Here is a 17274-nt window from a genome sequence, read left to right as displayed (position 1 = left end):
TACTCGTAAGTGAATGAAAGTAAATCAAGGTGTTTGATATAGTAGCATCAAGGTCTCGTTATAACCGTCAAGTATTACAAATAGTGCTCATCAGCAAACAGAACAATTGCGTTTGAATTGTGTTACAAGATGAGGATTATGAGTATTTTTCAACCATGTGAAATTATCAATTATTTCAAGTTTTGCAATCATTATTACATAAAAGGCCATATATGTAAGGCCATCCTACCTCTCTAGAGCAACTAGAAAATTGAGTAAGTATTCAGACTCAAAAATTATTTTCTAAAATGTTACTTTCAGTTTTACTTACTACTTGGAGTGCACGTTGGAGGCTACCTTGATATTCCTGATGGGGCTTTAAGTAACGGTCGCCCAAAACCTTGGAGAAATACTGACCCTAAGGTAGGATGAACTTTAAATTGATATGCAATGATAAGTGTACCTACTCTGAATTCCAATTTCTGTCAGTCAACGCAACATATACTGAGATTCACTTTGAACTCTCAGCATTTGTTATAAATAAAAATTATTATTGGTTATTGATTCAACCAATACTCACAGTTATAAGTGAATGTTACTACAGGAGCGGGTGACATCACTTGAAGTGTGTATTGATGTATTATTTATTTTAGAATTAATTCTTATACATAAAATTCATGAAGTGTGCGTGTATAAATTAACATATAAATGAATAATGACCATGAAACTTGAAGAGTAACAACACTTAATTAATTGGAATTTATCTTTTTCCAACAATTTTATTATTTAATATAAGGGGGGAGCAAATATAAATTAACAAATAAATTAATAATGACCATGACACTTAAAGAGTAACACTTGATTAATTGGAATTTGTCTTTTTCCAACAATTTATTTTTCAATATATGGGGGAGCAACGAGTGATCCTGAGCGAATACTATCTAATCAGACTCCTCTTTGATGAAATATTATATCATATTAATAGGCTTATTACAAGATTCTAATACTTCAAGATTCAAGACACTAATATATCCTCTAGCTACAGATAACGTCCAGAAAAGCAATTGCTAGGCCTATTAATTGACTCATTGCACGCAATGTGACAAGAGAGCCTAAATTGATATCCATGAATAAAAATTATGCACAGTAATAATAAAAATATTTTTTCCACAGAGAATGATAAGATTCTTCGGAGACCTCAAAAACTGGCACGCTTCATGGAATGACAAAACCAATTTACAGATTAAGTACATACGAGTCTATGCTATCTAGATGCCAATAAGTGAAGAATAATCGAAAAAAATACATAGATTATATGTTTATTAATCAGCGTCTGAATTATTGATTACTATCTCGTACTGATCAGCGTCACTAAATGATTATGTTTTCAACCAGGTAAAACATTTGTTGTTCATAAATAACATACAATTATACGTAATAAACTCTTTAATGTCAACAAGTAAGCCTATTCTAATGCAACAATCCTAAATACCTAAGATAAGCGTTTGGTGATGGATCCCGTCCACGGAACCTCCTAAATACTTCATGGGGGTCACAACCACCTCCAAATTCCAGGTACGTTCCACGGAATCTAAGAAATGCAATAAAACATTTGAAAAACTATAAAACTCTGAGTTATTACACTATTAAATTTAAAGAAGTGAAAGTTGAAATAAGACCAATCGTTGGTAGGATCTTCAAATTGAAATTTATGTGTAAGTTTGACGAATATTTCAAGTACTTTTAATAAAAGATTAGTAATTCATTAAAATTATAACTTCTCAACTAATCGAATAGTATTTTAGGCTGGGATCCTAAGTCTAAGTTTGATGAATATTTAATTAACTTGTAATAAAAAATAGTGATTTATTAAAATAACTTCTCAACTAATAGAATAGAATTTTAGGCTCTTATTGAGTTTTAGAGTACCCAGTATCTTTACAGAATCGTTTACTCTAGAATGTTCTCGATTATTTTAATACTACATTTTAGGATCTTATTTGTAAAAATATATACAATTCCAGCAAATTATTTTGAATATGAACTATTTAAAAATATTCACTCTCACTAAAGAACAGATTAAATTCATTTACAATGTGCACATGCATATGTGTAGTAAGTAAGATAGTAACCAGATGAATTATAACAACTAGATATTGTTATTGATAAATTACGGTTTATAGATAGATAGATATTGATAAGACTACAGAAAACTTGATGACGGCTTCAGAAAAGTCAAATCGCAAAACACTGATGTTTCCTAGTAATTTTTCAATTTTGATACTAACTTTTCAGTGCAATACAGTAGTTAAAATAAGAACACGCTAGATCTTTGTTTGAACATTCATCCTTAATGTGTATTTTAACCCAATAGGTAGTACTTTATACATTTTTCTATGAATGAAGGTTTTTCTTCGTACAAAGACAATTTATCGAACTCAAGAAGAGTGTTATAATGCACTTTATCGTGAACGTGCTCCGTGTTTATAAGGTTTAGTGAAAACTTTCATTTTCTATTGTTCTATAAATAATAACAATATATTGTTAGTATAACCATAGAGAAACGATAGCATAAGTAGATATCCCATGGTATAGGGCGTTTATGTCGCAACTTTCACTGTTATCTCAAGCCGATAGTTCACATAGTTCTTTCCCATGCAGCTGTGTGACGCTGGTAGTCTCTCAAATTGTGCCGTTCATACACTATCACTCCAACAAAACAGTCGAAATTGACAATAATCGGCTTGAGATAACAGTAAAAGTTGCAAAGTAAACGCCCTATACCATGGGATATCTACTTACGCTATTGTTTCTCTATGGTATAACTATCCAAGGTTGAAGAATTTAAAGAGCTTAGACATTCCAAAGTCTTATTGCAAGAAGCGGATCAATCTTAACTCTGGTTCAGCACAATGAATACAGTAAAGACTACTATAGCAAAACTTTATATAGTACAATTCATGGTTATCACACGGTATGAAATATCCGATTTGTACATTCTTGAATAAATATTTGCTAAGTAGATTGATCATTGTAGGAGAAAGTAGAAAGTAGGTGTAATAAAATGTCTGCGCTCTAGCCAAGTATCTGAATGACGGCACCTCCACCAACCGAGGTATCAAATCCTATTTATTAGCAAATCAATAGTGAGTTTATTGTAAAACAGTTTCAAATGAAACCTGACGCTTCTAAAATTCAAATAGCTGAATGACTGCATGAAACGGGTTCAAACTTCTAAAAGCAAAGCCGGCCGGGTTGATCTGGTAGAAAGGAGCATTACAAACTACGGTCTGCTAGCACCGCCTGGTTCGTGGGTTCGAATCCCGTCGGTGGCATAGGCTTTTGATCATCTCATCAATTCACCAACGTACTTTCAATTACCCACAAACAAGCAAAAAACTCATGTGGGCAATAAAAAAAAAGATCTATTGAAATTTTACACTAGAAATGTGAATGAATATTATGTTCAAGAAGTCTCAAATTTAATCCGACATGTACGTAACCTCTACCGTCTTCAATGTAGCGTGGCAGTTGAATCTTATTAGTGCAAACCAGTAGACAGCTGTCGCATATGAATTAAATATCATAGATATTCGACAACCTCTACCAAAGATTTGAAAAGCCCAATTGCGAGACCAAAAATCGCAGGTCTATAGTCTCCCGACAAAAGTGGGAGACTTCATGCAACGTAGACTTGTTGCACGATATTTACATAGTGTGAACGTTAATTGAGTCCAGAGACGAGACGTCCCAGGCTATAGTGAGGTCAACGTTATAATGACAGTGTAGAAAGATAGGAGAAGAGCGTTGCCGATTCCCTGCCTTTCCACTGCCTTCCATAGAGGATAGCTGATTTCTGATGCAATATTAACAGTTTATTCTTGTTGAAAATGAATAAATGATCAAGAAAAAATATTTTTCAAATTAAATAATACAATTTCATGATTGAGATTGAATATTTTGTTTCAATTAATCAAATTTCTCCATTGATAAAAAAACAATCTACCATTATTGCGGAGCTAGAAAAGGATAGCAGTATCTGCTTTGTCTAATGATAGACAAGGATAGCAACATCAATATTAATCAAGTATTGCCATTATAACGTGACCTCACTATAGCTCCAGCGTGTTTAGACTGTTTTATCAACTGAGTTTGGTTGAATATTTTTTTGAATCATTCAAAGGAAGTGAAAAAGAAATGTCTCGTCTATACTATAGTGTTGACTCTGGACGGTGAGACGAGACAATGTTGGGGGATAGGATGGATACGTCTTCCGAAGACGTATTTCAGCGTAGCGTGGTGTAATGTGATAAAACCTAAACATTATCAAATCTTTTCTGGTGGATATCACCTATTACACCATCTTGTCCAGACTTCTTATTAGTTTTATAGAGTAAATCAAACCTACAGTTTAAACTCCTCAACTATTATACTTGAATATTTGTTGTTATCAACGATTTTTTTTCTTTTTTCCTCTGTTTTCATCAATTTTCTTTCCACAGTGGTACATGTTTTCCCATAACCCGTTTCTTTGCTCAATTGTATTCTTTTTATAACTTATTATCCTCATTCTGTATTATACTTAGATTACTTTCAATTACTTATGCTTTCCTAATATTTTTCTTATGTATTTGTAAATTGCATGTACTGTATTTCTTATTTTTGTTTTTAGTAACTTGCTTAATACGATTGTAAATTGTAGTGAAGACTGTTTTGGGCTTAATGCCTGTAGTCTTCTTTGTTCTGTAATAATAGTATATTTCGCACCTAGAGCAGAAAATGAGATTTTTCCGGCTCGAAATCGGTTTTCAAGTCCGAGGCCGTAGGCCGAGGTCTAGAAAAGATTGAGAGCCGGAAAAACATTTTTGCCCGTGGTGCGAACGACACACTACAGTTATTGCTGACCAAATAAATAAAGAATACTTGTTATCGTACCTATCTCTTGATTTTAGTGGTAGAAGATTTGCAGTCAGGATTTCAGATTCTTCTAAAATTTCACTTGGAATATCACGGGCGTCGTCATCTTCAAGCATTTTTGAAAATTTGGAATGCGCTAATCAACAATAAATAGCCTGATTGAAAAAAATGGTTGCGAAGCGAATGCTGAATTAGTTTGATTCGAAACTCGAACTGAAATCATGGCGACTTTGATGAAGAAAGTCGGGACACTCGCCCGATCTAGCGGATGACTTATTAACTACGGACTTCCATGTTAGCGGCTAGAAAGAGTACGTTTTCCGGTCTAGGCCGGAAAGAAACCCTTTTCTGACGTCAGACGAGAGTCGTCTGCAAACAAGGTCTTTCAGATCTATGTAGGGACTGGAAAACAGCTGCTTTCTGTGCAGTGTGGCGAAGATAAATAAATTGTCAAAGTCAAAAAAATAAAAATATTGTTGACCGAAGTTATGTTAAATGGAAGAATAAATTCCAATTTCAAATGACAATGTAATGATAGAAAGATAGGAGGATTGCAGTGAACTGACCTGGCTCCAACAGAGGCCTCGTCGGCGTCCTCTTCTAGAAATGCATTGTAGATGTCGGCTGCCAGCATCCGGGACCAGAGGTGCGAGTAGTAGGCGGCCGTCCAGCTGTCACACACTATGTCCACCATGCTCAGTGGCTCGTTGTAGCTGGGGTGCTGGGGCACCGCAAAGTGCTGGTCCCACAGCCCGTTCACCAGATCTATCCAGAACGTCGTTCTAAAAAACAAATTCAACAATATAGTCCAGTCAAATGGTCGTTTTCCAGGAAACAGCCCCGAAAGAATTTTTCTCGACGGTTCTATATGTATTTTGGGGCGCTGAATTCGAATCTGAAATTTGCTGACACGTCAGAGGGCGGTTTCACCCCCAAAAATTTCGGACTTTTTTAATTTTTCCATTCAATCTCGAAAACTTCGAGTTTTTGGAGAAAAATCATTCTCCACAAAATTAAAGGTAATAAAATTTCCAATAAATGGAGTTGGTCGCGCAGGAGTCTACTATTTTTGGTTCCGGAGCTATGAATTTTCAAAAAGGGGTATTTTTAAGGGGTTTTCAAAATTATGCAAACCTACCACTTCTACCCTATACAAATTGGATATTTTTCTAGTATAGATGAAAACCACACATCACGTGAAAGAACAATTCATTCTGAACAGGATTCCTTAGGAATTTTTGAATTTAGTAGTGGGGGAAGGAGTAATACACCCGAAAATGGAAAATCATGTCCTACAGCCAAAATACAAATTTTTCATTATAATACCTTTTCAAGGCCTTTCTAACAAAAAAAAAAATACATATTTCGGCTGAAATCATCTCACGAGGGTTATTTTCTATGAGAATCACCCGTTAGAAACATTCAAGTTCAGTATTTCCTAGTGGAAATACATTCTCATTCAAATAACAGTAGATAGTGGAAAGGTGTCTCACTCTAAATGAGGTAACTGTCAGTCACTAAGGCTAGGCGCATACCAGTTAGTCAAGACAAGACAAGACATGATCAGACACGTATAGTCACAATACTTCACTTAGTTGCTTATGAATGCAAGTCTAATTGCAATGACTAATCAGTGTGAGTTGCGTCACAAGCAGCTATGTGAAGTATTGTGTCTAAACGTGTCTGATCATGTCTTGTCTTGTCTTGACTAACTGGTGTGCGCCTAGCCTTAGGCTGGTCACACACCGATTAGTCAAGACAAGACTAGTCACGTTTAGTCACAATACTTTGCAGCACAAGGCAGCACAGCAGCACATTGCTGCTTATGACGCAACACACACTGATTAGTCATTGCAATTAGACATGACTGCATAAGCAGCTATGTGAAGTATTGTGACTAAACGTGACTAGTCTTGTCTTGACTAATCGGTGTGTGACCAGCCTTAAGCTGCGTACAGACTTGAACGCCAAAACACGCGCATTTCACTTCTCATCAGCTGTTTCTGTATTTGTACAGAAACAGTAAAGTACTGATAAGCCTATAATAAGCGTAGCATAATTGATAAAAAGTAGCATAATTGATAAAAAGTAGCATAATTGATACAAAGTAGCATAATTGATACAAAGTAGCATAATTGATAAAAAGTAGCATAATTGATAAAAAGTAGCATAAGTTAATTAATAAAAAGTAGCATAATTGAAATGCGCGTGTTCGTGGCGCTCAAATCTATAGGATGCTTAAGAGTGTGAATCAATGTACCTATAATGTATTCTACTTACATTGGTGTGAATGTTGATTCATGTTGAAGATACATTTTATGTATTCATGTGTTTATTGTAATAGAATGTGGTTAGAACGCAAACAGTACAGAGCGTCTTATCGCTTTTAGTTCCCCCCCCCCTCTCTCTCTACCTAGCTCTGTCTATCTCCGAGGAGGAGGAGAAGGGTGCCATCTCCCGGCAGAGCTGGGTGAGACCCCAGTCGTCGTTAAAACCGCAACGTTACAACCGCATAAAGTAAGTCAATCCGCATTTTATGTATTTTCCTCGGTCCTCCGTATTTTGTAAACCCCTCATAGTTACCCCGCGCTGTTCAGAATGCATGAAGTTTAATGAGTGTTTGTTCAAACTTAACAATACATCCTGATTTGAATAACAGTAGATAATGGAAAGATTTTCCTAAAGGGGCGTTTGCATTAGAAAAGTTTACTTGAATTCAAGTTATGTGTAAAATGAATGTATTTTGCAAACTTGAAGTCAAGTTCAACACAAGAACAGAAACTTGTATCCACTATACTAATGTAGACCCTTCTTCAAGTTTTATTGATTCAAGTGGATGTTTAACTTATGGATTCAACTTGAATCTTGAATACAATCTTCCCTACAATTGGGGAAAAAAGATAAAAACAGTTGTTAGCTAATGTAGAATGTAAAGAAACATCTAAATATGATGTATGAAAAGTAAGAGGAAAACTTATTGAATTTTTCAATTCCTAAATTATCTGATTTTCCGATAGTTACTATGTTAATATATTACAATTTAAATGATGATATATTAAATTACAATAATAATAAAATGTTTTTTTAACAACACTCATCAACTTACTGAGAGAAAAGCTTTAGATCCAAATTAGCTTTGAAAAGTTCTGCACAGAGACTGGTTGCAGCCATATGGTGAGGTAATAGATGGATGTCTTTTACAGGAAGTTCTGCGCCAGTAGAGTAATGCCCGGATATGCTTTTCAACACTTTCTCGTTGTAAAGCCTGAAATATTCCAAGATCAATATTTAATTGAATCAATAAAACTAGCTAGCCACTTGAAACAAAAATAAAGATTCCTATTGAGAGTTTTATTCTTTAGCTGAACACAATGATAAATGTATTTAATGAAATAAAGAAAATTAATTGAAACGTGATGAGAGTATTGTTGTATGGAATATTCGATGTGTTATATTATCAAAATTTGAATGGAATAGTTTTTGGCCAAGCCTGTTGCTCCTTCCTAATCATATTTTTATGATTTGTAATTATATCCACGAATAAATGAATAATAATTCACAGTAAATATCAGATTTAATAAAATTGCATTGAAATTCAAATTATATCAAATCAATGCATTAATATTTGCTATTACAGTAATTGTAGGCTATAATTACTGTAAAGATTGATTCAGATTTAGGTTCCTTTATTCATGTGTTTTATCAAAACAAAATTCAACTACGATCTAGCGTTAAAAATAATTAATCAGTAAGAGTAAAATAACATGGTGAATCATATCAAGCTATAGAGTTTTATAATAATGAAAAAATATGCAAATGTTGAGGTATTACTGTAATGTTTTCACACGAAACCGTGAAGTTTGGACCTTTAGATGTCCATTCTCAGAAAGGGTATAGAGGATACCCTCCCCTTCAGCACTTGACCGTAAAATTTATAATAGGCCACTGAATAACGATAAATGAACCAACCTTGATTGGTTATCGATGTATTAACGAGTTATTATGAAATACTTAATGGAAGTTAATAGTATTGAATATCTTAAGCAATAATAATAATAATAATAATAATAATAATAATAATAATAATAATATCGAGTGACCTGCTGGCTCAGGTCTGGTGTCAGAGTTTTCAGGTCGCAACTGATCAATTTCAGGGCCTCTGACATGACCTAACGACTGCTTTTTAGGCAGCCGGGACCGACGCTTAACGTGTCCATCCGAAACACGGGAGTGGCCCGAGATAAATATCTTGCCCGGGCCGGGATTTGAACCCGGGCCTCTGAATTATAAAGCTAGCATCTGATCCACTCGACTACGGCCACTCCATAGCAATAATATTGAAATTCATCTGATAAAATACAAAATGATAGATTTCTATAGTCCGTGCAAACTTTAGTTTGCAGCACAAGGCTTTATGGCTAATGTCATTCCTTACGACAACATGAGCAAACTGTTAAGCTGCGTTTACACCGGAGTTAATAACACGAGTTATTAACAACAAGTTATTAACTTGACTGAATCGTCAAAAATTTCTCTTGACAAAAGTTAATAACTCATGTTTCTAACAGAAAATTCCTTGTTATTAACAAGATCTTGTTATCAATATAATTGACTTCCATATGATTTCATTTAACAAGACTATTTATATGATATAACAGCCGGAATAAAAAGCGAAAATTTGTCTTCAAATTTGAATTGAAACATGTGTGTGATCATTAAAATAATGATCTTCATCTGATCTAATGTAAATAAATTATAATGCGTTTACACCAGAGTTTAAAACAAAAGTTTTCAACATAAGTTAATAACATTTTCTTTTGGCTGCTAGTCTTGTTATCAACAAAAGTTAATAACTTTGTCACTTGTTTTGTCTGCAGCTGTAGTTATTAGGGAACAGCTGTAGTTGTAGGGTAGGGATGCTGGGCGAGGGGGTTGCGGGGAAGATAGTAACCTGTTATTAACAAAAGTTACCGACTCTCGATGGATAACATAAATCTTGTTAATAACAAGGAATTTTTGTTGAAAAGACGAGTTATCAACTTTTTTCAAGAGAATTTTTTGTCGATTCAGTAAAGTTGACAACGTTTTATTAATAAAATAACTCATGTTATCAACTCCGGTGTAAACGCAACTCAACATGATGTTATTAACTTCAGTTGATAACAAAAATGTTAAAAACTTGTGTTATTAACTCCGGTGTAAACACAGCTTTACCGCTTTATATTATGCTGATTTACAGATTTATGCTGATTCTATCAAAATGTCCAACGCTCTCTTTTTCGCTCTTTCTATCACACTAAGCTCACTGGCTTTCTGGCTTCTGGCAGCACTGAACTGCATCAGAGCAAAGCTGCAATCTAAGGTCTGCACAGACTGAAGAAGCATTATTCTACAACCGAAAGTGGATATTACTAAAACATACCAATGCTGCATGAAATACGATGATACAGCCACTGTGTCCCACTCTACATTCGAGAGACCCGACAGATCAGAATAGGTAACAGAGCAAAGCAACTGTTGTAACAGTTTACCAATCTGAAAGAGTACAAATGTTTCACAAACATTACACAAAACCTTTTCCTCCACCTACTGTCTCAAGTACTAACTTTACTCCCTGAAACATAATACTAAAGTGTCACTTTTTCGCTCTCGGTAGTAAAAAACAGAAAAACTCCCTAGGGAGGAAAAGTGACTCCATTTAAATAACATGGGAAGCATCTCTATTTCAAAAACTCACATTGTAATAGGTTAGAAGGTCTAAGCTCAGATGAGAAAGCGTAATAGAGGTGCCAGTCATTGAGTCAACTGAATTCAATGCCACAACAAGAAATTTGAGCAACTCATGAAATATATGTTTGTATGATATTATATTCTTAATATTAGTAGACGATAAAAATTCTTACAATTTTTAAAATATTTTATTCTATTCAAAATACCAGCCAACAAATATTTTTGATCTGCAAACTGTAATTCAAATCTGAAACGCGTGATCTGGAGTCAGCCATTTTTGGTAGCCGCTCAGCTGATATAATTGTTACAACTTTTGTCGATAGATAGCGCAATCGGCAGTGCAAATCAGCCGACCGGTTTTTAGGTTTTAGATTGTAGGTTATGTTGTTAGGAAACATTGTCACCAATACGTAAGTTATTAAAATGATTTTATTTGCAGTTTCTATAAAAAAATGTAGATGGAGGAAAAATGTTGTGTACATCACGAGCAAAAAATACTTTTTCTCCCTCAGGAAAATTGTTGCCCTCGGTTTCGCCTCGGGCTTCAAACTTTTTCCCACAGGGAGAAAAAGTTGTACTTTTCACTCTAGATATACAAATAACTATTTTACAAAAGTGTTATATTTGAATGAAACAAAAGGAAATTTTAGAAAATCACTTCTCATTGTCTTCATTCCTTCATTCCTTATATAGATAACATAAAAGCTTCCTGTTCAATCAAAACATTTAAAGTAATAATCAGTATAGATAGGATTATTAATCTATGTAATAAGAGAGAGTAGGGTTGAGTTCGTTCGTTTGTACGCATCAAAACATGTCAACTTGTGGATTACACACCGAAAAAACGGAAATGATTTAGATCTCCAAATTTTGCAAATAGATTCTAAAAATATCAATCTCGTTGATAGATAAGTCTACTAACTAAACAAATGAAAATAGAGGCAGCCATTCTTCTTCTTCTCCCGTGCCTATGCCCCATTTCTCTTGGGGTCGGCCCTCCTAATCCTTTTACGCCATTCTGAGCGTTGTTGAATTAATTAAAGGCAGTCATTTTGTTTTACTAAAAGCACTGATAATTAAATTCTAATAAGTACTAGTTGTCTAATCCAGTAGCTTTAATCCTGTAAAATGTTCTACAACAAAGTATGCTGGTATAAACACTTCAAGACAACTCTATAGTCCAGTTTCACCAAGCTCGGTTAAGACATTTTAACATGGTCAAATCAGGTACGATTCATAACAAGTGTACTGAATTATATGTTTTCTATAACGATAGTTACTATCGATAATTCCAGTGCACTTTTGTAAATCGCACCCTGTTTGACCATGTTCAAATTTCTTGATTGAACTCGGTGAAACCGGGCTTAAGGTACTTATGTTAATGATTGAATACATTAGAATGGTACAGTATTGAATATCCTAGGCACTTGAGCTGGATTCCCATACATCAGTTCAAGTGTCCGGTATAAAGAGATTAGTATTCCCATAAGCTCTAATGTAACTATTCATACTCACTCAGCCGGGCTGAGTAGGAACAGTCCCATAAGAACTCATGAGGATTATATTTCCACTCTACCGCACACGATCACTGCTGTGTGATACTGATATGTGGGAATCCAGCTTCAGTTTAAACGAGCTTCAGTCACTTGTCAGTTGATAGCTTCCTACATTCAAGTTGATGTTTGTAAATTACGATTCATAAATAGCACTATTAATTATTGAAGAACAACTTGATGGTCAGTTGAATGAGAACTAGTGTGTATTTTTAGTGATGACTGTTGGTTCATACCAAATTGTCAAAAATGAATAAATAAAATTGAATATAATGATTTAAGTTCGATTTTTGGTCCTGCAAAATTATTTCTTTAATATGTGAATATTTTAGTGATAATAATGTGAAATATTTCTATTATGTTTGGTTTTGAAGCATCTAAATTTAAAAATCTACTTTGTGAAAATAATTAAGAACTGAAAATTTTGTGAAGTAAATAACTACAAGACTTAACCTATTTCGGACTATGGGTAATCTTATCTAAATTTGGGAGAGGAATAGCACAGGGTTACCTTATTTTTTCTCTTCCTATCATTGGAGGGTTGAGTGTAAGAGAGGGCCGGCTGCGCCCTAACTCCGCCCTCCTAGGTAAAAAATAAAGGCAGCGATTCTATTCTGTTTTGATAATGTACTAGGCTACTTATTGTATGAATCAATGGCTTGAATTATATATTCAGGCGAGGTGGGACCTTCCCGCAAGGGACTCCCCGCCAACAAAACGCTATACGAATTGAATGAATGGATGAATGCATGAATAAATGCATGAATTAATGAATACATGAATGAATAAATGAATGAATGCATGGATGAATTAATGAGCGAATGCATGAATTAATGAATACATCAATGAATGAATGAACGAATGCATGAATGAATGAACGAATGAATGAATAAATAATTGAATGAATGAATGAATAGCTGACCAGTCCGAAGAAGCTTTCCACCTCGGTGAAGGACATGAGAGCAGGTTTGCCGTAGGCGGGAGGAGCAACATTGAGAATGACTGCTGACAGTGGCATTGCTCGCTTGCCATCCATCGCGTGCGCCGGTCTAATACTGACAACCCAGTCGTGGTCGACAGTCTGTACCTTTTCCTCCCTAAAACCGCAAATAATATCAACTCATCATCTGTTTTATTTATCTACACTCTATAGTCTAATATCGGGGCACCGAGCTTCGCTCGTTATTTTTATTTATTGATAAACAGAACACAATTCTCTAAAATGATCGTATTTATATTTCACAGCTGGCTATATGTCATCTTATGAATTTCGGGGATGCGATATTTTGATTTTTCACATACTCACTCGCTCAGTCACTTTTTTACTACTGTCAGGATACAAAGCCTATGCCAGCATATTTTCTAAAATTAATGTATAATTGAGGCATAAATCAAATGTACTCACGTCAAATTATGTAAAACTCATTTAATTATAGTTTTATTAAATTCTTATAGTATTATTTCGTATAATTTACCAATTTATTGTCAGAGTCATTCGTCAACTGCCTACCAATGTTTGTTTACTACCTTATTTTCAATAATTAGGTTAGAGTGAATTGCGCCAAAATTGATGACAAGCCTTATCTGTCAGCTGTTGATACTGCCGGCTACTGTGCTACTGTGATATCTCTATATTGTCTGTTTTCATTTTAAAACTAACTCAAGCTTGTTCATTTCTGCAACCCCTGTTTATTTTCTGTTTATCTGCTTTAATTTTATAGTCTTCCCGTTTAACGTAATTTTTTGTCATTTTCTGTGTTTTTCGAACCTCTGTGTCTAATTTAAATATTAAAACCGCGTGGAAAAATTCCCATTGGTGGACTTTTCCTTATTAGGCACAGGATTGGTTCTTGCCCAAATCACGTGGTTCTTCTTCTCAGAAGAAGACCAGGTGATTTCCGCTTTTTGGGAAGAAGAGACACTTGCCTTCTGAGAATCGAATTATCAGGACCCGTTTAATTTGTCCTATTAAAATTAATGTTTAAATGGTTTCTCTTCTTGTTAAATGTAATATATCCAGTGTGTTAAATGTGTAGCTCCTCTGTAGTCTTGTGCTCTTAAATTAAATTGGAAGGCAAGTTCAATTTGTATAAGCTTATTCCTGAGGAAGAATTGTGAAACTAAATCCTGGGTGTCGCCATTCCACGCCAGATCTTCAAGTGAAATAAAATTATTAAGTGAATTGGGGCCCCACGATCGAGTTGGTGAGCGAAAAATACTTATTCTATCCAATCAGTGAATTGAGAAAGCTACAATTTTCTATCAATTAATAATATTGTGAAAGAGTGCAGGACTATATCCTCCTATAATACCGTGTAACCCCTATTAAAATCCTAATTGCACTATATATGCCAAGAACATTCATATTATTATCTCATATCAAGAACATTTATTACCAAATTTTGAAAACTCTATTATTCCAATTTGTCAATTATTTAATTAATTATTATTATTTGATTCTTAACGATTATAATTCATCAATAAATTTGCATAATTGTTAACCAGTTTCAGTAATTTCTCTAATTAGATCCTGCTCAGTTCGGTCTATGATTACCATATTGGATTTCCTCTGTAGGAATTATTTCAGGTATTGGAATATCAATATTGAATTTACTTGTTATTCATAAGAAATAAATTACATTCGCTGTGCTCGGGTTTGAATTGCCTGGAGATATTGGTAGGCTATCACGCCTGATTCTCAGGCAGTTTATATCAGAGTACGGCGGAAATATTATTTCTTGTGGAATTGTAGGATATTCTGGACGGGTGTAGGCAGCTCTGCCGGCTGATTTTTTATCCGAATTACAGGTGTTAAGCGTCCAGAGGCTCTTGCGAATCCACAAGATTGGCGCCCGAACACAAGACGGTGAAGGAGAGGGAGCTTATTTCATCTTAATAATCATAAATTTATTTCAGGGATCGACTTATCTACGCTTGAGAGGGAGCAGAAATATAAATATTTCTTTTCAGTGGAGTCGTGGGTCGCCTAGCCATCAATACTCTGTTCAATATTGTTGTTCAATTTTATTTCTTAATAATTATTGATCGAATTGAGCAGGTATTTTTTGTTGCACTAATGGGGGCTACACGGTGTTACTCTGATGTATTAATCCCTGAAATGAACAAGCTTGAGGTAGTCGATTTATTTATTAATTTGTGATTGTTCATACACTGGATATTATTTTGATTGTGTTGAATTTTATGTTGATCATTACGGTATATTATATTGTAGAGTATTATTGTATTCTAAAACGTATTATTGTCGCGATTTTGTCTTGCTTTGAAGTTGTGGGAATTAGTCAGCGGTATTAATTCTTAAGAACTACAAGATAATTTGCACTGACCTGATTCTGTTATTCCAATTTGCGCGCACCACTATCATTCACTCACTATTTCTCACTTATTGGATTTCGTCTACACTTCACTTTTTGGGAGAATCATGGCAAACCCCGCCACGGAACTGGATGGGTCTACCACATTGTTTACACCGGCAGATCCTGTCTCACCCGAAACTCCTCCAAAACCGGCAACCAGCGCGACTTCAGTTGACTTTGAGCGCGGCATTCGAGAGCGTTTGTCATCGACTCAGCTAGAGGAAAGTCAGCCAATACTTAATTCGGTGCAATCATCACCAATCGCCAACGTCGATCGGCGCGAGGTAGATCGTCAAACGTATTCCAATGATGTCACTGCTGCTGAGTTGGAGACCAAACAGCCGCAGGGGCTGCCATATCTACCACCTGGGACGATCGAAACCATACTTGAAGTTTTCAAGACCACTGCTGCAGGAATAGAAAAGAAATTAGAAGAAACCGGCAATAGATTGGACAAGAAAATAGAAGAAACAAGTAATAGTTTGGACAAGAAAATAGAAGAAACCAGTAATAGATTGGACAAGAAAGTGGAAGAAATGACCGCAAACTTTTTGCAACTCAAAAGTAACGTTGAGGATTTACATCGAAAAATGGATGAAAAACAAATTGAAGCTAAGAATTATACAAATGAACAAATACAAACGGTGAGAAGTGAATTTGGTGAAAGAATTCTAAACCAACACCGGGAAAATACTGAAGCAAATGGTGAATTGGAGAGCAAGATTACCCAGGTCAATGCTAAGCTAGCTCAGAATGATGTGAGGTTAGGTGAATTGGAGGCTCAGCAAACAAATCACACGGCCCAAATAAACCAGCTGAGAGCAGATGTCACACAGAATTCAGCTGAAACTTTAAATCCCGAAGTAATTAAGGGATTGAAAACTCAGCTAGATCAAACTAAAGCCGAGTGTCTACAAATAAAGAATAGTTTGGCTAACGTTTCTGGTGGTAATAATCATAATACTGGACAAATCTTGTCATCTTTACCAATATTTGATGATACTGAGTGCACCATTCAACCACGGGCATTCATTCAGCATTTGCAGGCTATTGATTCCGTTACTACTATACCATGGATTACGTGGAGAATGCATCTTTTATCATGTCTACAGAAAGAACCACTGATACACTTCAGAAGTCGCATTACTGAATTCAACTCGTTAAAGGATTTTATTGACAACTTCTTAGCTACTTTTTGGTCTCCCGCAAGACAGAGAAATTTATTGTCTCACATTATTACATGCAGATATGACAAGCAGAATACGGGACTGTCCATGAGTGCCTTTTCAGCCCACATTCGCTATTTGAACAATCTGATGGATAATCCAATCGAGAATGGAAATTTGATCGAAATATTAATTGGGAAGTTACCTTATTCCATTCAGACGGCATTAAGCTCGCAAAGTTTTGAATCCTATGACAAGTTTGAGGCTTGTTTGAGTCGAGTACAGAGTGTAGACGATAAATTTGGTTCACGGAATTTCAAAACAAACTATCAGAAGGATGAGAGATTAGGTGTTGTCGTGAATGAAGTTGAAACTCCTCATCGTAATTATAATCGAGGCAGTCAACCGAGTCGACCTCAAAATAATAGCCGTGGATTTGGAGATAATCATCGGAGAAATTATAATGAGGGAAGTTCATTTATTCCAAATAAATCAGTCGACTCAACTACAACTCCAGAACAAAACATAAACAGAAGCGATGATGTCACTCAACCG

General features: G+C 35.2%; 2 protein-coding genes across 2 annotated transcripts in view; one reads left to right on the top strand and one right to left on the bottom strand.

The window, feature by feature from the left end:
• The window catches only part of LOC111064638, a 62538-nt gene extending 61287 nt beyond the window's left edge, over positions 1 to 1251 (top strand). The window contains exons 29-30 of the mRNA XM_039429552.1: positions 301 to 402; positions 1153 to 1251. Coding sequence (XP_039285486.1) covers positions 301 to 402; positions 1153 to 1251 — 201 coding nt within the window. The remainder of the gene's footprint in view (positions 1 to 300; positions 403 to 1152) is intronic.
• A 156-nt stretch (positions 1252 to 1407) lies between these two features.
• LOC111052269 (probable cytosolic oligopeptidase A) overlaps positions 1408 to 17274 on the bottom strand; it is a 35868-nt gene continuing 20001 nt past the window's right edge. Inside the window, exons 10-14 of the mRNA XM_039428845.1 lie at positions 13102 to 13276; positions 10319 to 10431; positions 8003 to 8161; positions 5463 to 5678; positions 1408 to 1570 (exon numbers count right to left, since the gene is read on the bottom strand). Of these exons, the coding sequence (XP_039284779.1) occupies positions 1450 to 1570; positions 5463 to 5678; positions 8003 to 8161; positions 10319 to 10431; positions 13102 to 13276 (784 nt within the window). The 3' untranslated portion in view covers positions 1408 to 1449. The remainder of the gene's footprint in view (positions 1571 to 5462; positions 5679 to 8002; positions 8162 to 10318; positions 10432 to 13101; positions 13277 to 17274) is intronic.

The sequence above is a fragment of the Nilaparvata lugens genome, chromosome 5 (genome assembly GCF_014356525.2).
Source record: "Nilaparvata lugens isolate BPH chromosome 5, ASM1435652v1, whole genome shotgun sequence".
In the NCBI taxonomy this organism is placed as follows: domain Eukaryota; kingdom Metazoa; phylum Arthropoda; class Insecta; order Hemiptera; family Delphacidae; genus Nilaparvata; species Nilaparvata lugens.
Note: the sequence above shows the minus strand (reverse complement) of the source record. Positions and strands in the feature narration are given on the sequence as shown.